Source organism: Anguilla anguilla, chromosome 7 (assembly GCF_013347855.1).
Source record: "Anguilla anguilla isolate fAngAng1 chromosome 7, fAngAng1.pri, whole genome shotgun sequence".
NCBI lineage: Eukaryota > Metazoa > Chordata > Actinopteri > Anguilliformes > Anguillidae > Anguilla > Anguilla anguilla.
The window spans coordinates 14,437,547-14,461,162 of NC_049207.1; the positions used below are offsets into that span (position 1 = coordinate 14,437,547).

Consider the following 23,616-nt stretch of genomic DNA (forward strand, 5'->3'; position numbering starts at 1 on the left):
GAACGTTTCAATGGATACACCACGCAGGCTAGCCAATGAGAGCACTCCAACAGCTCGTTGCTGTGGAAACGGGACCGGATGGAACGGCCTGTGTTGATGAATTGTTAATAAGTTTGTCATTCACAAAAAACGGACAAGAATTTCCGCTCCGGATCAAATGAGTGCAAAGAAACTGTGACAACGGTTCCACTGCAGCAAGAGGAAGCAATGTGGTATTTTTACTGATATATCCTACCCCGTTCTCATGTTTCCACTGGGTTAGCTAAATACGAAGTGGCATTACAGGTTTGGGCACGCAGTTGTCTACGTAGCCCAGTGCTGCTAGGTTGTGTAATTCACATAGGTTACATAGCCTACAGTAGGGTATACAATTTCGAATCAAACCAAGAGTCTAACTGAAATACTGTATTTCGCTCAAGGATAGACTATTTGCCACCCGTATTCTGTATGGTTTTGGTTCTATGGCAAACATCTAAATGTTTTCTCCTAGTGCATTTAGCATAAACAGGTTTATATCGGGCCCGGCCTATCCGTTTAATTAAGTTTGGCCGTGGGAATAATACATGGCGTTCAATTGTTCGAGTGCTGTTCGTTTTTTTCATTCTGAACATTTACGCATTGATAGCGTTTGATTTCCAGTTTGATGTTAACTTAGGCTACTTAAATATTTAATTGTTTTCTTTGGTTATGCAAAACGCACAGATAGCCTGCACATTGAGGGGAACTCCGTATGAACAATCTACGATATTAGACATAACTTATTCTACGGGCCAATTTTAGAAAATGTTAAACGCATTCGAACTGAAAACACAAATATTTATTAGGCTTTTATGAACGACCGTCTTTTCAAAGATATTGATTTGTGTTGAAATTGAAACAGTTTTAAGACTCGCTAGCGTTTGGAGGGTTTATAACAGAGATTTCTATTGCGTAAATCGACGTTACTTCTAACAGAGGGAAATTGAAGTTGTTTTCTTTTTCCGAGTATGGGCGCGTGGGCAGTCGGCAATAGCAACCAGCATGATGGTGGGGCTATTTCTATCCTATCCAGGCACGACTCGCTTGCGGGCTAACTGGAGGGCTGCAGTCTGCGGGGGTGGTGCTTTATTACTAAGGTGTGTGAATCAAGAAAAAAAAACTGTTAATCCTGGCTTACTTTGATATAAACTGTACAAACTATTCGAGCATAATGTAATAGGCTACACAAGACAGAGGCCAGCCAAGATTTAATCCTCAATTCATGTATGACGAATGGTAATATCTGTTGTAGGCTAATAAAAGAAGCAGTAGTGTCTAAATGCATAGTTATTTAAAATGGAAGTTTTACTTGAAGAAAATGGCTATTCATCTGAATAATTATCTCGGTCACACACCAAAAATTTTGAGATGTTATCTTTCTCAGCATCACAGGTCCTCCTAGACATGATGTTCTTGTCCAGAAGTGGCAAAATCCTTATGCCCACACGAAAGTCAGGGAAGAGTGGCAGCTAGCAGCTAATCAAAATAACAAATTCACTGTTACCCATGTACAGTACCATCAAAAATTATTTACACATGATAAAATGAAACAGACAATACAGACAATGTACTATTTTGAACATATAATGTTGTTTTTTTATTTTATAAAAAGATATGTCACGGTTATCCACAGCCCTAATAATTCTACTAAACAAAACCCAGCAAAAATAAATGTGCATTCACATGATATTTCATGTAAATGTTAGGGAGCTCTATTGTGGCCTACCATGGCTTCCTGTTCCCATGGGTATAAAAATAAGGTAACATTATATCAAATCCATTCTTCACTATCATAGAGTGTACAGTATATATTTATGAGCACTATGGATGGTTAGGGTTCACAACAGTTACTTTTTTAGAAATAAATGTATAATTTCAGAAAAATGTGATTTTGGTTGAATCCCAGGAAGTAGGATGTTTTCCACATGTTTGAGAATTCAAATATTGCTCAATATTTGCATGATTTATTATATAGTCTTTTTTGTTCCTTTTTATCAGGAGTGTGAATAACTTTGCTTCACCCCCAGCCTGTGGTTTTTATGGAGTACGAACTACGGATGATTCTGGTTTTGTCCTTTTCATAATGATTCCAACAGCAGCACCACATGTGTGAAATGGAGGAACAGCACTGAGGAGACATATTTATGTATGATGTATGTATCACTGTTTTGAGTCGATATTTATTTCCGGAGTCAGTTGTTCCCAAACATAATTAATGTTATTACATTACAAAATAATAGGGGGGCTAGTAATAAACACTGAATTCTGTACTCAAGTATGTACACTGCAGTTGTTATCAGATATATGTTATGTTTGGATATTTATGGCAATTGGATATATCAGTATTTCTTCGGTGCATGTTGGTCCTAAACATGAAACTGATATTCATTTGCATTTGATGTCCTTCCTGATGTCTCCTCTTATTTTGTCTCTTCAAACTAATTTCAAGAGCACTACCAGTGGTCAGGAGTACATGCCAAATGAGCGTTCCTGTTGGCTACTCGATAGATGCACCACTGGTGTAAATGGCACAGGTAGGACCTTTTCTCTCACCGAAGCTCACCTGGCCCTTTGGTAAACTCCTGGAAGGAGGCGACTCTCCTGGATATTAGAAATACATGTGGCCGTGATCAGGGCTTATCTGGGTCAGCTGTGCCTCTGATGTTTCTAGAATAATTATAAGGCTCAGTTCAGGGCGTTCACCTGTTCCTGTCTTTTTATCGTGACTCACAAAGGGGTGTACATGTGAAAAGCACTCTACTGTTTACTGTTTACACAGTTTGAGCAGTTGCAGTAAAAGGACCTGAATGGTGGTTGTCTTATTCCTCGTTTTCATTTATCGGAAATGACTGAAGACAGGTTAAGCCATATGAGGTATTATTTTCTTTTGTAACCTCGAGCTGGGACTTTCCTGTCAGGGTGTGTGAGGATAGTGTTCTCAGGCTTGTGTCTGCAGGGAGACAGGTGTTCATTTGGCCTGATAAACACTTTGATGGACTCAGTCGCTAATGTTTATGCGCAATTCTGGATCCTAAATTCCAGAGTTGACACACACAAGCATGTATGCTGCAGATCATATTCCAGCAATGTCCTCTCATGCTTATGCAGTGTTGACAGTGACTATGGAAATGCTGCCATTATGATTGTTGTTAACCATGTAGCTACCTGCTGATGTTTACTTCCACCACAAATGCTAAAGGTTATAAATAAAGTGAATGCTGCAGTTTAAATCAAGGTATTGTGCTGTGACAATAAATAAGCACATGACATGTACATTAAAAAAAAAACATTTTAATTTAAATAGCACAGAATCCAAAATGTTGTCAGAGGGCTTTCCTGTGCCAACAGAAGCAGGGTTTATGTTTGTCACCAGACATGGTATGAATGTGGCCTTGCTATGGTCACTCCCTGTCCCACTATGAATCTGGGAGTATAATCAGGTTTCTCTCACCTGGTGAGAAATATTGAGGTAATAAAGCACCTTCAACTGTTTCCCCAGCACAGGATCTGATTAGATCAGGAGTCGCTCTTAAACCCCAGCTTCTGATAATCCATTTTATATATCCTCCAGACACCTGTAGGGGACACAAGTTTCTGGTCTTTATCTGAAGAACCATATATTATACTATGTTAATATGAAACCAACACTACAAGGGACATTCAATTAAAATAAAATAATATTTTAAAAAAAATATTTTTACTGCAAAATGTGTTTGTCATCCAAGACACTTTTTCTGCCAGAAAAATGTAATTGTTTTTCTGCCGGGTTTCAGGAAAGTCTCAGTGTAGCTCATTGTGAACATGGGATCTCTGCTGTTGCAAAGATTGTTCCAAAGAAAATGCTGATGTGTCTGTGTTTCAGCAGTGGAACTCTGAAAGTTCGGAGTAAACTAACACTTTGCTTTTGATGTTTATTGTTCATATTTTTGGAGACTTTTTTATTTGCAAATAAAGAAAAATGTAATCACCAGAAACCCAACCATCAAAGAACCATTATTTGCCTTCAGAATGAAGTGAGTGAGTGAGGGTGCTCCAGCTACACTGCATAGATCCAAGTGTTTGATGTGTTCTTCGTTTTTGTTTAATCATTTACATGCACATAGACAGAAAAAAAAGTAAAAGACACCACTGCCAATAAGACTGTGCTGCCAGACAGAGAAACCTGTGCCTGTTTATAGTAGCCGTGCGCTAAAATGCTGTTCTTTCTTCTCCATTTACATGCGTAGCCTTTGGGCTTTGCAAGTGAAGGTGTGTGCAGTTTCAGAGTACTTAACATGAGAAATGTCACCTGTATGACTGGAGCACTTTAGCTCTGCAGGTCATTACCCGCCCCCCTATTGGAAATGCATTACTGCCTGGCATGGCTAACGGTGGTGCGCCTGTGCGACCCGCCCTGTGCATGGGCCCACACTATTTCTTTTGAGGTTCAAATGCTTTCTCTCTCACCCTTTTCAAAGAGGCTAATCAAATTAGCTCCCTCTTTGCTCTAAGGCATTTACAGCCTGTATCTAAATGGCGACTTTTGTTTTTGCTACAAAAGCCCCACCCCCCCCCCCCCCCCAGCACTGCAAAAGGTGACCCCTGCTGTTTGCATTCCTGCTCAGGAAGAGAGTTTAGTGCTGTCTCGCACAGGTCTTACCTATGTATCTCCTTCCTGTACCAACAGCATGAAACAATGAGAGATAAGCTCTGTAATATACTTTGTACATATTTCTGAACAAAGTTACAGTTTTATTATTTTGTATCATCATCATATCATTTTGATAAATTGTAGTAATTTATCAAACAGAGCCTGGTGAAAGGGCCGTGTCTCAATAAGTGCGCTATGTTTGTGTTGGTCTGTGAACTACGTTAAGACTTCAGCCACAAAACCGTGGTGGGAATGGGGATTTTCAGGGGTTGGGGGGATGTTTGAGGTAGGGAGGCAGGGGTGCGGGCTACAGATAAGTACTGTATTTTGTTGATTCCCTGTCAGGTTGGGTGAGGTAAATTTAGATACAGTCTGTTAAAATCCCTCACTGCAGGAATCCAGTCCCAAGACCCATGAGATAAGACTTTGTTCTGCTTATGGGGAGGATGATTACATTTCAGGAAGAACACAACACCTGTAGACTCCTACTAGAGTGCTTCTAACTGCAAGACAGAACATGGCTTAGCAACAATTTATTGTTTAGTTTTTTCACTGGTGTTCAATTAGCAGTGAACTGCAGGTTTGTTGGCGCAGACTGGCGCAGGTCTAGGTAGTAAAATACTCAGCCACAGATGGAAAATAAACAAAGAGTGCACGTCAATACATTTAAGATAAGACTCAACACAAAGAGCCCACACCCATTCAGCTCCCACAGCAAGGTGTTGACCAATAACACAGAAAAGCCTTCCTTATGTCATTACAACACACAAGGAATCATTCTGAGCAAAACATGAAACAAGAACAACATTTGCATAACGTATTTACATTAATACAAATGTACGAGCGTACACCTTACCACAAGCGTTTCCCTACACAAGGGAAGGAGCGCTTTCTTCATTAGACTGATAGAGTTTCAGTTATCTATCCAAATCTATTCAAATGAAACTGTGGGAAATGGTTCACCTTCATGGCTGAACAAGCAGTTCCAGTGGCTCATGGGACAGGGCTCACTTCCTGTGTCAGGAACCTGTTATTTCCATTCTCTGACAGCACGCCTTCCTGTGCTGCTGGGTGGAGTTGCTCTTGCAGCTAGCTGAGCAGTCCCAGGTCTGTGAGCCAACGAGACAATCACTGCTCCGCTTTTATCAGTTGACCAGATCAGCCTGTCTCTGTAGGCCATCCGTCGCCTTTGTCGGGGTGGGCCTTTGTCTGAAGCTGTGTTCCTTTGGGGGTCAGAGGTCAACAGTGTTGTGGCTTTCTTCCTGCCGCCCCAGTCACAGGGAACTTCCTGCTCCTGCCTCCCTCCCTGCCACAGATTTAGCCTGTATCTATTCACTTGAAAAAAAGTGTTTTTATCTCTCTCACTCTCTCTCTCTCTCGCACGCACGCACATCCCGGTGGGAGTTTCGTTATGAGTCGTAGACACAAATATGCTGTTAATTCGTTCAATTCCAGTTTTTCATTTGTCAGGGGAAACATTTCATTTCTTCCTGCTGTCTGTCACTGTTTGCATTTCATACCACTGCACTTGCAAGATTATGTTGTTCCAGGTCATCCTGTCCATGTAATTATGGCCTTAAAAATGTTCACAGAGATGTGTAATCACTGGATTTGAGAAGCTACGGATGAGTCACAGATAAATGACATTGTGTCAAACTGCAGTGTTCACAGTCATTAGAACATGGTGCTTTCCAAGCCAAAAAAAAAACCTATGTAAGTGGTTCTGTTTTCATAAAGGTCTCTCGACCCTTGTACATTTATGTCAAGGAGAAAAGATATCCAGTCTGACTGTACAATCAGTTTCATAATTTCCTGTTAAAAAATCTCATAAAATCGTTGAACCAAGGGCCCATGAAAGTTGTCCTGAATCACTGGCTTCTCAGTGTCATTGTATTAACAGTTTGTGGTATTTTGTTGACATGCCTGTTTGGAAAAGGCTTCATTGCTCTATTGTCATGTTGTTTGCGCTGTGAATGGAATGCTCTTGTGTCCTGACGTCTGGGCCTTCTATTGGCTCTGAGGCACTGAAGCAGGGCTTTGATTGGCCTTGTGGCCCCTACAGAGATGCATTCCAGTGTGTGTAGTGCTTAATAACAGGAAAAGGATGGTGATGTGCATCCGCCAAATAGCTTCAATAAACAAGTGAATATATTGGCCTCTTGACCCGCTGAAGATGCACGTGGAGGGTGGAATAACCAAGTTAAGAGGAAGGCAGTAATAATAGGTAGGGGTCTATATGCATCATATCAAAAATTTTAAGGTCAAAAGGAAGACAGCAGTCCAAATGAGATCTGTTAGTTTGGTAAGTGGTCAAGGCAGTAAATCCAAATTAAAGCGAGGCCTAGAGACCTTGAACAGAATAAACAGGACCATAACCTTCACATCTATGAGTAAACAAAAAAGTACAAGATAATAATAATAATAATAACAACGTTAATAATATTAATATTAAGAAGAGCAACAATAATAGATACATATATAAATACATAAAGTAAATGAAATACATTTAAATGAATGTACTACCACTTTCTATAAAAATAATTGTAGTCAGAAATGCCCCTAAATAAGGAGCTTTTTGCTTATACTATATTCCCAGCTGAGCTAGTGTGTTCCCATCTCATATTTGGAAGTGAATCCATGAGAGATTCTTGGCACATGCAGGACGGCTTGGCCTTTCCAAGACCCCATACTGTGCATACCCTGTTTTCCCTACAGAGCTCTGAATGATCCTAAAATATGGAAAGAATTTGTAAACACCACCCCCGGCCCCAGCGCATGCTGGGTAGCGGTCCCAGCCCGTAATCACTGGGAGGCTAGATGACGGTTATTATGGGTTTGTTGTGCGACTGTGGCCGGAGCAGTGTAATTACAATGCTGCAGGGTTTTTTTTTCTCTGGTGTCCGGCAGAAGGGCTCTGTGGGGTGCCACATCCTCCCGCCCCTCTGAGTAATTGCGCAAGGCGGCCGGAAAGGTTCCCACCCGTCCCCGGTGACAGCGCGGCTGAGCTTCCTCCGACCCCCTCTGGCAAAACGTGAGCTGTTGGCACGGTGCCACCGACCACGACGCACGCCAATCAATCGGTGTCATCGCCAGAGATCAGACCGCGTTAACATCTCTGGGCAAGTTTCAGTTTCCTGTGGAAAGATTACGACGTCTGTGCTTGTCAACAGCTGGTGTAGAACACATGGTTTGGCTGAGACCTGATGGAGAAATGAAGGGATGAGGCACACACCCAGGTGGACACCCTGGATTTCCCAATCTGCATAGAGCTGGGACCTGGCAACAGACCTATAATGACCTGTTAAGATAAACAACTGTCTGTTGGGTAGATCAGTAAGGTATGGTGGGTAATAGTAATCATTTAATTTTTAATGCTTAACTTTAATGTTTGTTGAAGTGGAATTTGACATTGTAAACTATGAATCTAAGTGCTTTTAAACAGTCCCACCCTGTAATAGTGCTGTGCCAATAAGTATTTCATTGTATGTTATGCTAAGGGTTGCCAAGGTACTGAAATAATAATATCAACATTAAAACATTACTGGGGCATGACTTGGAAATGGGTCCTCATTTGAGCAAGTAGACTGCAAGTGAGGTAGAGCTCTTCTTTATGTGCTCCTTCTTTGTTTTGTTGGCTTCACATGAAAGCTATAAACATAGCTTTCATGTGAAGTATTCCTGACTGTAGTTTCAGTGATGACTTTGACATGAATTCAAAGTAATTTTTGGAGTTACTTTCAAATGTCTTTCAGGACAGCCAGCTCAGGGACAGAAAGCTTCAGCATTCACTGGATCTCATGACTTTCTTGAGGATAACATGTTCACTGTGTCCTGTCTTGTGAGGGGGTGCTATAGCAGCACAAACACACAGCTGTGTGCGTGAGTCGCCAGTGTGGGAGCATTGCTAGTAACTTGATAACAGCAACAAGGAAATCCTTTATAACCTGGAACAGGGTGATCTGGGGGATTAATTGCATAATAAGATTTAGTTTTTTTCTAAATCATAAGCGAACTAAGACCTTTCTCTGAGCAACAGGATAGAGCAGACCAGGGTATAACTCTCATAACAATTTTATCTTTACTCCTTTTATTCCAATGTTCATTTTCACTGCACATCCACACATTACATGTGGCGATGGTGCAAGATTGGCTGTCAGCTTTAGCTATGATGATGAAGTGTTGTAGATGAGGTGGTGAGAAGCCTGTGAGGGCCCTGGACTTCATGAGTGGAGCATGTAGTCGTGACAACTAATCTCTCTCTCTTTCTCTCTCTCTCTCTCTCTCTCTCTCTCTCTCTCTCTCTCTCTCTGAATTTAAGTCTGGAGTTTGTCCCACATACTCAAGTGTACTCTACATATGGCATTTTTGGACAGATATCACTAGCACTGTGTGCATTTTCAAACTGGGAAGATCAGGCATGTTGCTGTAAGTAAAAGTAAAAATGCAACAAATATTATTGTTTTAGGCATTTAGAATTCTCTCATGTAATCGCATTTATGCAGTGAGCACTGACACTCCACGAAGATCTCTGTGGTAACAGGCTTTCGCTGTTTTCTCTGTGATGCTTGTGACCAGGTGTTCGAGGATGCTTTCACCCCATTGTCACCCCTTCGTCACATGCATGTCACACTGTTGACGCACTTATCTAGATTCCAGTAAGCAGCATTAGCCAAATCCGTTCAGAAGCCTTAGAAAGGAGGGTGAAGAACAAAACACTGAGAGCACGGTCATGTGCAGCCCTTTTAATCCCATTAAGTACACTACAGGCAATACATTTACGAGCCAAATAACTGGTGACTCTTCTGAACCTGTTTTGAAAATGATTAACAAAGTTGCCAGATTTATTACCTCCAATAAAAATGATTCATTTTAGTTAATTCGTATTGAGACTTTTCACACGCACATTAAACAATTAACCTTTAAAAAATGTGGAATTTGTTTACACTTTGTGCTTGTTAATTAATCTAGCTATTATTTTTATTGTTTACACTGTTCAGAAGGATCCAAAGGATCAAATGGGACCTTCCAACATTAGTTGACTCATCAAATACAAGTAGAGAGAAAATATACTTTTAAGGACCTAAATAAAACAATGATGGGAAAGAATTACACATTTTTAACATCAAGTCATGGACAGAAAGATAATTGGTTACAAATGTTTATAACAATGGTTAATAATAGGATAACATTAATTGTGAGTCATTCAGTCAGTTTTTAAAAAGTTCTTCATTTTGACCTGATATCCTAGTTATTACAAAAATATTGATAATATGAAGGAAACAAAAGCAACACATTCACAGTAAACAACTGAGGCAAGGTGGTACAGAAATATCTGACATGCTGCCAGGTTAGAGTCCTGCAAGGGCACATTTGAAGTTGGTGTCTTGTAGAGGTTAAGAGGCTAACCTTGCGAGTGAGAGTTTGCAGATTGCATTCTTAAGCACAGAACATAACCTGGATGTCTTGTGTACATCACTAGCTGTATATATGCTTTTAACAGGAAAAAAAGGAAACTTGTCCTGGTTAAGGCATCTGCTAAGCTAATCAATAATGTAATGCTGGTGGGCGATAATTGCTCAACTCGGTCAGCTTGTTAGCAGAAAAACCCAAATGTTCCACATTAACCACTCTTTGCCACATCCCCATGGCAGATTGACCATATGTCCTTACGACAGTAAACTCTTTCATCCAATCAAAACGGTCCATCTGTTCAGAGGTCTTGTGCGCAAATGCATCTTAAAAAGCCTCGAATGCTACTTAAGACAAAGCACTTCACAGAAAACAATTTCTGATCCAACTGAAACTGACTCTCGGATCACAAGTCAAATACCAACTGGTGCCTGTTCCAAAAAGGACACTTTGTTCTACTAATAGTCTAAGTTCAGATATTATTTTCAGTTTATTTCAAAGAAAAAATGTAAATAAGATATTGCATAAACCCTCAACCCCGAACTGGAAAATAATTTATTTTCCTATCAGTCTAAGCAAATCTGAATGATAGCATTTTTAACTTCTTATTTTCATTGGATAAAATGTTTCTACCAAACATGCACTGATGGCTATTCATATACAAAATAGGAAGTGAATGTTTCCTTTAATCGCTTGATTCAGGATATGGGTTTACAAGAGAGATTTTTTCTGGAAGGATTTGGCTGTATACAAACACTCTCCACTTCCTGGCGCCTGACTATGGCATCACAAACTCACAGCAAAAATTGTGTTTGAGCCAAGAACAGGGACAGGAAGGTAACAGAAAGTTCAAAGAATCTGTATGGCTATAAGAACCTTTTACCAGCTTAAAAAAGTAGAGAGACATCTCTCTTTCTCTCTCTGGTAAAGGATGGTTGACAGATGGACACAGGAAATCTGGATGTAAGAGGGAGGCTTAGAGAGAGAGAAAGAGGGAGAGGGAGGCAGCTTATCTCAAGACATAGCAGGTCGCCGGGTACCAAATACTCCTTGCGGGGTTTCTCTTTGCAGAGGGGCTGTCAATCAGATGTAAAATGGATCTTGGCTTGGCTGGGATCACCTGGGAGGATTATCCATGGGGGCTGGGGGGGAGGGGGTGCAGGAATTGACAGTTACTTTGAATCATTGGGGTTCTTGTCAGTATAGGGGTCTTCCTGTCGCACCTGGAGTATGCTGAACAGAAGGACAACAAACTAGCCTCCGCTTGGTTCACCCATGAGTAGCCAGTAAGTGCTGTGCCTGGCTTACAGCCATGAAGGAAAGACAATCGCCAAAGCCATTAAAGCTCTGTGTTATCCTCAGGGCAAGTGGGTCAGTCATTTATTCATTTGGAGCGGTAAATGACAGGAAATGGACAAAAGTATGGGTGTGTTAAAAGTCTGCAGATTAATCAAACAAAATTAAAACATTAGCCTTTACATTTCCAGGTAGACACATCTGGTAAATTAGTTTCACTGAGCCTGTACACTGTACGTGGAGCCCGATAAGAAAGCACACTGTTTTACAGATGAATTGACTCAGGCGCTGTGGTTCTTTCACTCAAATTTTCTCTGCAATGCAGACTCGAATCCCCTCCAGACACATTGTATGGTGAAAGTGCAGTACTGCAGTTGAGGTGGCAGTGCAATATGCTGGTAAGAACAGCAGTGAAGCAATGCAGAATCCCATACACAGGAGATTGGAGGATTCGATCCTGGGTGGGGTGATATATGCCCTTAGGCAAGGTACTACACCTGAACTGCTTCAGCTGAATAAATACAGCTGTACAATATACAATACAATGACCCTATTCATGCCATGCCATTTTATTTTGGGATGGCCAAGAGACTGTAAACACATTCACAACTTGAATTTCCACATTTGCTGTAGGATATCTTTTCTTTTCTGTACATGTATAATGCATGCTATTTAATCATATTAGAGATTTTCTTTTCAAGAAAAAAATATACTCTAAGAATATAACCCCAATTAAAGGTTATTAAATGTTAGTTTCCTTCTCCTATGCAAAGATCTGGGTGTTGGCAGTACAAAAAAGAGAAGATGCACAAGCAAAATGAATGTGTTGCACAATTGATCATCACATCGCAATAGATGGTGTTTCTTGGAGACAAGTCTGTGAAAGTGCAACACAGTACTGACGACAAAAGCCAGCTTTGTTTTCTTCATAATTAAAACAGATACTATCGTTCATACATACATAAACACATGCACATACTAATAGGTAGACACACTTTACAACATGCATGAACACACTCACAATCATGCATATGTTGAACAATTAATAGATGCACACACTCTCATTAAAACGTCTACATTCTATTACACCGACACACACCTACATGACACACACAGTGCATTAATAAACAGACTCTATTTGAATTTCCCGAGCTGTGTTTGAGTGGCAGGTTCCGAGGCTTTCGAAAACGTGCAGGGCATGGTGCTGCAGTCCTGTCCCAGACAAAACTTTACAAACGCGGGAAGTTCCGTTGGTACTCATTGGTGCCAGAAAATGACTGTACCCACACTTCCTCCATGAAGCAGAAACAGGAAATGGCTTATAACGTTGATTTCATTTTTTTTTTTTTTAAAAGGACAGAAAAAATCTGACATTCAACTTACGAGGGCATCTTTTATCTGTGAAGCCTGAGAATCGGGTTCAAATTGACGAGGAGAGAAATTAAAAAACAATGGACAGCGTGAGCCACATTGACAAAACAACATGGCGAAAATTGGATTGACCCTGTTTCCCCTGTCCCCTAAATGGCAATAATCTATTTTCCTCCTGTTTATTCAGAATGCCATAGCCAGACTGAACTAAAGCAGGAGTCTTCATGTTACTCCAGTCTTAGTCTCACTACACTGACTACTGTTCGCGTGTAGATTTTATTGGTCACTTTAACAACCTTCTGAAACATTTCTGAGCCACTCTCTCCTTGTCTGCCGCAATGCTCAGATCTTCTGAAAGGGTTTGCTTTGACCCTTCAGCCCCTACTTAAAAATAATGGGCAATGAAGCTTTTATGGTGCTTGACCCCAGATTATGGATTGCTCTACTGGAGAGTATCAGGGCTGCGCAATCTCTCCTTTAAAATAACTCCTAAAAACCTGTTAAAAGCTTTTTAAACTTGCTTTTTAAAAGTTATTTTGCACTAAAGTAGCTGATGTTTGAATTTTTGTCTTTATATTATGCATATTTTTGACATCTTTTATCTGTGCAGTACTTAGAAAGCATAAATAATAAGCACTGCATAATGAAAGTTTATATTGCCTTTTTTTTGACAGAGCTGGTGCCATTTTTTAATTACGTTTTCCATTTTTTAAGCTACATCACACTGAATTTCCTGCTGTTCCAGGAATTTTATACCATGATTTTTCTGATAATGCAACACATTTTTCACATATAAAACTGTGTCACTGTGCTCCTGTTTCTTCCTGAAGAAATATGAGATCAGAGAATAAATGCAAAGAAAAGTGACGTTAAATTGAGATGTTTAACCCCAAAGGAAACAAAGCTGCTGTGTTGTCATCCAGCGCTTGCTCCACTTCACACAATATTCTCAGATTCTCTTCAGATATTGCATTTCGTCTGATAACCATCTAATCAGAAAATCGTACTCCAGGACATTGCACGAAACATTGCTCAGTGGGGCAGATCATCTGCAAACATGAATGTGTCACAGATTAATCTGTTCCTCCTCGTTATTCAGTTCAGTGTGGAATCTGAACTTCTTATTTTGCAGCACTATATAAAGCAGTATAGTCTAGCATAGTCATTATCAAAAAAGCAACAGCCCCCCCCCCTTCCTTTGCTGCCTGTTTTAACTTTTCGAAGTAGATGAAAGATTGTTCTCAGAATGCAATGGCCTTCATTGCACATGGCACTTCCACTAATATGTTCTGCCATTCAGCAGGAATAGCACAATGTATAGACAATGGATTTAATGTAGAGCACGTTACAAGCATATTTTAATATAAAATGCAATGCAGATTACATACAATAATCAATAATACAATAATAAGTAGTATCTATCCATAGAAAACTAAAAAAATGAGGGAACATTATGTTCATGCTTTGCATATAAATGGAGTGAACTGTGGACATACAATTCCCCTCCAAAGGGTGAGTACACTAAACTACAGGTAACCCAAAGACCGTGCAGTCTGAGTGCTTTTTCATTGCTAGCCAAGTGGTCCTTGTGTCAGTGCATTTTAATCCTCAGGGTCCACATTGTAGAGAGAACGAGGGTATCAGATGAATGGATGGCTGTGCTAGAACACAAACAGTGCAATGGCTCCTTTGTTCAGAGAGCGGCTCACTCCAAACTGCACAGGAAGCGCGCTACTTCAACCGCCACAGACACCAGGAAGATGAACCGGGCCCGCTGCCGCTCAAAGCCTCGCCCGCTGTTGGAGACAGGCCCAGACGTTTTGTGGGATGTTTCCAGGACGTGTAATGAGCCGACGGGAGTGGCGGCGATGGGATTTCGTCCCCCTACACTTAACTCCACAAAGAGACTTAAGAGTCGCTTTGAACCTTTAAAGAAGAGGCCTCCTTGTCCTCCACCCCCTACCCCCGGAGGGGAAGCTCTCGACAAACAAAAGCCTTCCCAAAAGCGAGCCCCGAGAACGGGGCGCGTCCCGTCTGCGCAGGTGCCCTCAGTCACAGGATATCCGCAGGACTAAGGACCCCGGCAGCGGAGTCAGGATGTGGCCCCGCCCAGCGGGGCAGAGGTGGCCAACTCTGCTCCCCCACCCACTCGCTCCTTCCTCTCCTCCCTGTTACTCGACTCTCTCTGTTGGCGTGCGGGCGGAGCTAGGGCAGAGGGATTGTGGCAAGAGGGGATTTCCTTGCAGGTTGGGCCTCCCTTTATAGTTCCAGGAGCAGGAAGAAAGGGCCCCCGCAGCCGTCTGAGGGGATCCACATCCAGGCATGTTTACCTTTCCAGAACCATCAGTCACACCCCAGCCTAGCCTTACCCAACCCACCCCAGCCCAGCCAACCCTCCCTTCTGTTGCTGTGCATTACTGAAGGGGTCTGACCTTGGGGTCAGCATCATCTTCTAAGTGACTGACGACCTTTCTCTCTTTACAGAACCCCTCAGTTCCACAAGCAGGAAATGACTGAATTATTGCTTGCGTCAATCACAAAGCTGGCACGTGGTGGTCAGTCTCTCCCCACAATACTGTGTGGATGTCTCCTATAGGTTAACCAGGGTAAGGCTACAGAATTTGGTTACAGTCAGGACACTGTGTGATTCAGGACAGAAAAAAGAAAAGTGCAGCCTATTTGAATTTTGTTTACTGATGGGGTTCTTTCAGGTAAAACACAGGAAGAGTGTCATATGGGAAGAGTGCTCTTCCTGTGGATAACCTTTAACTTTCAAGAGGACAGTGAATTGTTCTGAATGAATGTCATTACAGTAGCTCCGTCCACAGGAACTAAATCGAATACAAACCCAGTGCTCCTCTCTGGCAGTCCCATTACTGGATTAGATGAAGCCTCCAGTATAACTGGCCAATCCGTACTGGGTTTATTTTGGTCAAAACAAAATAGTGGTTTTATTATATCCATACGTAAACTTAAGTATCTCATAACTAAGTTGAAATAAATTTTCATCTTGTGAAAGTATTTAATAGACAGTAACTCCCATTTGAGTGGTAAGGCAGCTCTAAAGTATACGGGAGTTCAGTTGGCAGAAATCCCGACTGCTTTTCTGTATCACGGTGTGCAGAAACAGACTGTCTGCTCTGGCCTTCAGCTGCGCCCAGTCTGTAGACTTTGTTCCCAGTCAGCAGCAGGCTCTGCTCTGGGAGGAAGAGGAACTGCGATGAGGCGCTGGCACGAGGAAGGATGTGGTACAGTGAGCACACACATCTTGCTTTGTGTCAGTTTTACTGCTTCCGTTCAGCACCCAGAAGAGGAAGCCCGCGTTTCTGCGGCTGAAAACACAACAGCGACTTGAGCCTGGAAAACTACCACACTGAACACATTCGTATGATAAATTGGAGTCACATTTTATTAATTTATATACAATTCGAATAAAACCAGACGAGACAGACAAGGACAGACACAAGCGCATGGACTGCGGGTGACGGGAGAACGCAGGCCGGTCACGCCAAGCAGATGCGGAGGAGGGGGGGAGTGGCGTAACTCGCCGCTGTGTACGGCGGCCCTGAGGAATGCGCCCACCCCCCCCCCCCCCCCCCGCTGTCCAAACAAGCCGCGGTGTTTTCATAGCTGCAGCCGTCTTCCAGGAGGAGTTGATGAATTTTGGGGTCTCTGCCGGACGGGCAGAGGTGGTCTCCAGGAGATGTTGTTTTGGCTGAGCAGCTGGATGTCTTTAAAAGGAACGGACAGATTACGTGCGTAATGGGTGATCCCCAATTTGAACCGGGACCACCGTGTGGGCGTGGCGCTTGGGGCCCTACGCAGAGGAGCCCTCAGACTCGTTCTCCGCCTCTTGCTCTTCCACCCTCTGCGCCTGCACTATGATTCGCGCCTGGTTGTCCAGACACTCCTTCAGCTTGTCCTCTGTTAAGGACAGACGCTCCTCCAGCACTGCCACAGTCTGAAAGGGAAACGGACCCATTAGTCTGTACAGTGTTACCCAGTATAGCACAGCACACTAGAACAAGTTTAGTACTCAAAGGCATCTGATGGAGAACAGTTAGACAATAAACAGCTCTAATAAAGTTGCATGGACAGCTGGCTCAGGATGGGGCCTTGGGGAACCCCACATAGATCTGAGCGGGGTTTCTCTTGGCACAGTCTCCTGGAAGTTGGGGGAGGAGTGGCCTAACGGTGACCTTCTGCACAGTGCAAGTTACTGCACCACTTATGCTGTCAGTAACACCACTGAAAATGAACTCAGCCATTCGGAGATTAGCCAAACTAACCTAAATGTAACAGGGTCAGGGACCCCTGCCTCTCACTCTTTCTTTAAGAGACATAAACTACAGCTGGAGAGGGGGGAACTGAAATTACTGGCCATTGCAGAAAATCTTGTCAATGCTGGACAGCACAGGTTCCTGAAATCAATTTATTTTCCCTCTCAGATGTGCCAGATGTACCCCTCAGCTGAGTTCAAAGGGCAGAGGGACTTCCCACTTTAATTATGGCAGCCTCAGTCGCCACCAGTTTCCAAACCGCTACGCAGCAAACACCACTGCACCCAAGTACAGTGCAGCCATACAAAGGCTGAGCTAGAACCAAGGCCGCACGCACAGAAGAATACAAACACATGGCACGTATCCATGATCTGATATATCCCGAGCCTTTGAGGAAAACAAAACAATTCAAAACAAACGAGAAGGAAAGCAGAAGTAGAATTCCGGCTGGCTTAAGATGATATCAGCACAACCCGTCTGCCTAAAGAAGAACAATATCACTTTTCCTTTCAAGAATGATAAAATCATGCCCCCATCTACCGCTTCCTGTCCTGTGTGGGGGACGGAGTAGGATATGGTGAATTGGGGGGGGGGGGGGGGGGGGTGGTTAGAGGCGGGAGGAGGGTTAGCGAACCTGCGTCAGAACGTCCAGCTGTTGTACAATGTGTTCCAGAGTGGTGGAGAAGCCCAGAGGAAGGCCTGATCTCTCCTCCAGCGCATAGGTCCTGCTGTGCGTATGGCCCTCTTCCTCCACCGAAGCCTGGCCACTCCCACCACTGGCTCCGCCCCTTGGCGCCTCACTTCCATGGCCGTGACGGTCCTGCTGCTAGGGAGACGTACAAGGCTGAGTAGGGGCAGTCCAGTCCGGGCACATTCCTTCCTGTTCTTAGAGTCTCGCTGAAGTGACATTTCCTCTAAAACACTTCATCTTTAAATGGAGACTCTCGGCGCCTGAGAGCACTAAAGTTTACGCTGTCAACATCCTGTTTTTCACCATCGCCATGACAAATACAGGGTTATGTGCCACATTCAAAATAACAGAAATGTGCTTTTAAAGAATCATCTATAAGAAACATGTTTTGTCAAAATTTTGACAACGTCACAAGTGGTCCCTGAAATAAATAAGATTAACAGAAATTGTTGAATTGCTCATTTAAAAAAGCAGCATTTTCATAAATGACTAAGTGAAAGAGAGAATGTACAGCATTGTACATTATATTTTAGTAGCCTGTTGGAAAGTGTTTTACTCCTCAGAAGGGAGAAAAACTTCAAATCAAGGCTGACTGCATCAAATTATGGAATGTGTCCAAACAAACAGTACTGAGAATTTCTGATGAAAGATTCTCGAACTGAGATGGTGTGGAACTTCCATGAAATACACACTAGACAAAACAAGATGTGGCTCAGTGGTCAGGGTACCCAACTTGCCAGCAGAGGACTGCCTGTTCCATCTTTAAATGGGATGCTACTATTGTGCTCTAAGGCACAGAACCTTACCATCATTGCTGTAAAATTTCTTAAGTTTTGTTGTGCAAATGTATGCGTTAAATGCAAAGTCTCCCTGTACATGAACATCTGCTAAACAGATAACTCTTATCAAATTTAAACGATAAATTGTGAATGGCACAACAGCCTTTCATTTGAACTATCAGGGCCTGAGGGCAATCCACAGGTACATAGACATGTGACACTGGGTATTTTACTGTGGTCCCGTTTGCTGTTATTTGAACTTCACTCATGACTGGCTAACATGTGCAGGGTGGTTTTGGGTGAGGGCAAACGCAGGCCACCCTCACACCTAGTCCTGTGGCTGTAAATTCAGCCACTGGCAGGATGGAATGCGCCTGTGGCCTGCAGGTCCCCTCATTCAGACACTGTGGCACCAAAAAGGAAACCGTTTGAGGCTTCAAACAATGGCCCCAAGGCACTGGCTAACACCAGGGGGTCGATGGACCCAATCAGTGTCTGAATGGCAGCTCCAGCACGACTGGCCAATCAAATGGATGGATGCAACCCCAGCTTCCAACCATCAACCCTAATCAGAACTGCACGTGAGGTTCCATCATATGAGTAACTTCTCTTAGAAGTAAACAAAAAACACAAATCTAATAACTATTTTCAATTGTTCTCCATATTCAAATTCAGTAAAATGTATGTGTATTTTCAAATCCTTATCGTATCGTGTTATTCCATTAATTTGGGCTCTACAGATTTCAGGAATTCTAACTGGGTGTTAAATCATATTTTCTTCCATTTATATAAAATCAGCCATACATTACTGTTACTGGTTACATACAAAGGCACAGTGAAGTATTAATTTGTTCCCTAGTGTCTATATTCACTATGAAAACTGGTCCTGGATCTTTTCCTTTACTTCTGTTCTCTGGCCTACAGCGCACATGCACAGAGTCCCGCTGACACGCTTCTGAGGTCAGCAGGAACCTGGAGGAGCGTCCGATACGAAGGAGGGGAGATGTCATACATTCCAGGTTAAAGTGAGCAAAAAAAACACGCTCCTCAACCCCCACAGCTTCCTGTGCGCTGTCAGAAATTCAAAGCATCCCAGACCGAAATCCGCGGTTTTTCGGGGGAGCGAGGGTGGGGGTCCCGGCTGGAGGTGAACAAAGATGTCACTGTGCGAATGGGAACAGACACATCTGGAAAACATCTGCTCATCCCATTCGCAGTCAATGGAGCCGGACCAAGGTCATTTTTCCCTCTTGAAGGAAGTTCAAACGCAGCCAGACCGCAGCAACCGTGGCCTTGCTTTGCCCTTGTGCAAATCGAGGCTCCCTCTGAGAGACAGATCAGTCAAGGTACAGCTTAAAAGCCACTTAATCAAGGGACATTTTAAATGAGCCTAATTACAGGATGCTGTAAAATTACCTTAATTACTGGACAGTTTAAAATAAGTATAATTGCAGGACAGTTTAAAGACAAATTTAACTGCACAGTTTAAAAATAGTTCAATCACAGAAAGGTTCAAAATGGCCAATTATGAGAGAGATAAAAATAGGGTTCCTTTTCCGACCTTACAAAACAAGACGATGACCTACCTGATGTGAGCTATACTCTCTCCACTTAGTCAGGGTCAATATTCTAGAGAATATTAATAACTACAAAGTTAAGAACTGCGGTTTCTATGTTAAACGTGATTTTGAGGGGTAGGCTTTCTCAGCCTTGCCTGAGACAAATGGGCTTTTTTATGTGCTCTGTCTGTGCTACCAGCTACTTTTATGTAAAGTTTTTTTTTTTTTTAAATGACACTTGAGCAATTCAAATTTTGTGCATGTTAAATAAGATTGGCTGAAAGACAACAGAAAACTTGACAGGATGCTGTGTGGTATTAATGGCAGAGTCAAATAATTCATGAAATTGTGACTGTAAACGCTGCAAGTTTTATTTTATTTGCATTTTATTTCATAACTAAGCTACTGCCAGTGCTGTGTTGCTCTAACACTTTAACAGTCTCAGCTAGTTTCCTGTATTGGCTATTTTGCCTTTGCACTGTTGTTGCGAAAATTAGGTCCTATTCTATTATTATCTGGTGCTCAATTTCCCCAACTCTTTTGGTACCGTCCAATCACTTCCAAGACTGGAATGTTTTACCTGGAATGTATTTGTGTAACATTTAGAGTAAAGCAGTTACATGGCTGTACTAAAGACAGGTGTGCTGAATCATGTACTAAAGTGCATGAAGCCTAACAAGAGAAGAGTATTTCTTTGAGATGTGATCTTAAAAGTTTCAGGAGCCTTTTCAGAGATGAGCTCACCGCTGCTCTGTCTCCAGACCTTGCGCGGGCACGGGCTCATTTGTTGAAAAAAAAGGCACGTTGGATCAGTCATGCCGACCCCCGCACCAATTGTGGTCAACGTGCTCTGAAGCACATGCAGGTGGGTCATTAGCTCTGTGAAGAATTCATCCCGCTCTGGGCGCTCATTAGGGCACTGCCCTGTAATCTATTCCGACGGGTCCAGCAAACTCTAATCAGACACGCCGTCTCGTTCCAGCTTTGAGAATACTTATGAGATGCTTAATTTGTAAGGAAGTGGAAGAAAACCATTATATTTGAATTTTCTGTGCCCTGTTTATGCATAAATGGATATAATAAAGCATTAATGAAGGCCCACGCTCATCAGCTTCTTTGTGCCTTTTTAAGGATCAAAAAGACTGCTCCAGTTGCCTGTCAGCACTGAATTAAGGGCCCAAAAAGGTGCTGTAGGGCGCCTGACACACTTTAACAGATGGCAGAATTGGAACCCTCTCTCCATCCCATCCTGCGATGGAGGTAAGGAGCAAATTCCCAGTCACAGGATGCCGTGCAAGTCCATTAAGCAAGTTTCCCCAGCACAAGGAGAGCCTTATTGAAATGAAAGGAGGTATGAAGGCCCAACACTGAAAGATTCCATTCATCCGGTCTTCTGTTTTTATCTCTCTTCCCCGGATCCAAATCCGGTTCCCATTCCTCAAAGTACCTGTTAAAGCCTCGCTAATGGAGTTCTTAATGGCCTCCTGGCTGACCAGAGGGCCAGTCTGAGATTACACTCCATCCAACGCTCCGGCTTTAGAAAAGGAAATGATGTGGTTCCTGGTAAAACAGTCATGGCCTCTCAGGGTTCTATTCTCATCTCTGCTTCACTGAGTCCATTTCAACAGCAGTCAGCAATAATGGAAGTGGCCCAAAAAAAAAAAAAAAAAAAGCTAACAAATCAGGCAACGTTGAAGGATCAACTTAATACATTCACTGAGGCGCATTAAAGTCCCAAGAGTGTCAGAGAAATGGCAAATGAGATTCAGCGTAAATGATCGTTAAAATGTTCCAGGTTCCCGGTAATGACCGCACACTTCCGAGGTCTGCGTGCTCAGATCCAACCGGCCGGTTGCTCTAATGACTCCAGCTCGTTCCGCATGGATAACGCTCTGTTTTGGAAAAGCGGCAGGAAGCGGCAGCGGAGATCATGTGATGGAATCAAGAGCGAGGCCGCTTCCTCTGCGGTCAGCGGCACTCCCTCACCTCATACTCGCCGCCCACATGCTCTAGAGTTACCGCACACAAAAAAATACTGTATCCCAGATGTCATTAAAAAAAAAAAAAAAAAAAACCTTTCACAAGCTGACCTCTGACTAAGCGGTTATGTCATATTCCATTGTGATCGGGCAATCACCTTCAGCGAGCACAGGGAACGGGGATAAAAGTAGCACTGTGGCCCTGCAGTAAGCGCGAATGAGTGGGTGTTCTAACCCGAGGGTCAAGACCCCCCTATTTCAGGGAATTCACTTGCTGATGCAGGCACTCCTGGACAATCTGCGCCCACGGCCAACTTAATGAGCAAAAACATTGTCTGTGACCCAGTCACTTATTCAAATACAGCCTAATATATGCTCAGTATATACGGAAATAAAGTTTTTGCATGTAGGTGGCAACACTAAGTGCGGTGTTGGTGTTCAATATTTCCATTTACTAATGAAAGGTATACTGCACGCGGGCAGTTTTTCCCCCCTCACATGTAAACGGTGACCCATCTCAACCTCTCCCTGGACCCAGCTTTGAAAGCACTGGTGTAAGGCCTAAGCAGTGAAGGCGCTCAGCTCTGGACCAGAGACAGCATGATAATACTCATGTGGAAATCTCATGTAAAGACAATATGCGTTTTTAGAGCATGAACTGGCTCCCTGTTTCTGGGGGAATATTACTGTCTGCAGAGCAGATGGATCAAAGTGGCGTTTCCACTTTACGGTGCAAACCGAACAGGCCGAGACAAAGAGGACATTTCTATGGTAATGAGAGCTGTGTGTGTCGAAGAAGACATCCGCCCAATGGGGCTCTGAATGAGGGAATTCCAGACAAGGGGGAAGACGCTGGGTGGCTGCGTTTTGACCCACTTCCAGGGCTGAGAGTACCTCTGTCGTGTCCGTCCAGCAGCGCGGCAATGAGTCACCGCCGCCCCTTACAGACCGCAATACCCAGAGTGCTACAAATACCTTGAAAGCCAGTCGGCCAATAGCACACCGCCTACTGTGAGAAAAATCCAGCATTACAGAACACATTACCGAGTGGAAAAAACATGTCCACATTATGACAACATAAATTTGTAGCTACATTAAAAACACATGTATTTTAAAATGGTACTAAAAAGGTACCATTTTAAAATGGTACTTGCAGTTTATGAATCTAATAAATTAAGTCCGTGTAGCATATAAACATTACATTAGCATTAGTAAATGTAATATGGTTTTAGTAAAAAAAAAAATATATATACATAAGATAAAATGGCATGAGCCACAGCTTATGCAACACCCATCAGCTTCAGTGTTCAGATGCAGACAGGTAATTTTCTGTTCTTCAGCAGCATGACTCATCAGGATTCAGTCATTCATTAAATGCGATTTTGCTCAAAACATTCATTTATGAGACTCATTATGCGCACGTTGGCTTGTTTGGATGCAGTCCCTTCTCCAGCAGGACGTAGGGTCAAAGAGGCGAACAGGTGTCATCTGTGGCATACTTCCAGGGGAAGTTCAGCCTCTTACGTAAGACGTCATGCGACGGTGAGTCACGGTAATAAACCTCAGATTAACCCTGATAACATTGCAGGGCGGAGACACGGGCT

At 42.8% G+C, this 23,616-nt stretch overlaps 1 protein-coding gene and 1 long non-coding RNA gene across 5 annotated transcripts in view; one reads left to right on the top strand and one right to left on the bottom strand.

Annotated features, from left to right (window-relative positions):
• Nucleotides 1–4: 4 nt before the first annotated feature.
• On the top strand, nucleotides 5–8,190 carry LOC118232119. Of its 3 annotated transcripts, XR_004766213.1 has the most exons (5): nucleotides 5–212; nucleotides 1,052–1,115; nucleotides 2,017–2,171; nucleotides 2,468–2,552; nucleotides 7,556–8,190. It is a non-coding gene; the product is annotated as an uncharacterized LOC118232119 (long non-coding RNA). The 3 variants fall into 3 exon arrangements; XR_004766212.1 differs by having other exon boundaries at nucleotides 1,052–2,171; XR_004766211.1 differs by having other exon boundaries at nucleotides 5–2,171.
• A 7,920-nt stretch (nucleotides 8,191–16,110) lies between these two features.
• poc1b (POC1 centriolar protein B) overlaps nucleotides 16,111–23,616 on the bottom strand; it is a 29,324-nt gene continuing 21,818 nt past the window's right edge. Inside the window, exons 11-12 of one of the 2 annotated variants that reach the window (XM_035427148.1) lie at nucleotides 17,639–17,827; nucleotides 16,111–16,685 (exon numbers count right to left, since the gene is read on the bottom strand). In XM_035427148.1, coding sequence (XP_035283039.1) covers nucleotides 16,542–16,685; nucleotides 17,639–17,827 — 333 coding nt within the window. In that variant the 3' untranslated portion in view covers nucleotides 16,111–16,541. Of the gene's footprint in view, nucleotides 16,686–17,638; nucleotides 17,831–23,616 lie in introns of both variants that reach the window. The other variant, XM_035427147.1, reaches the window with a different exon arrangement.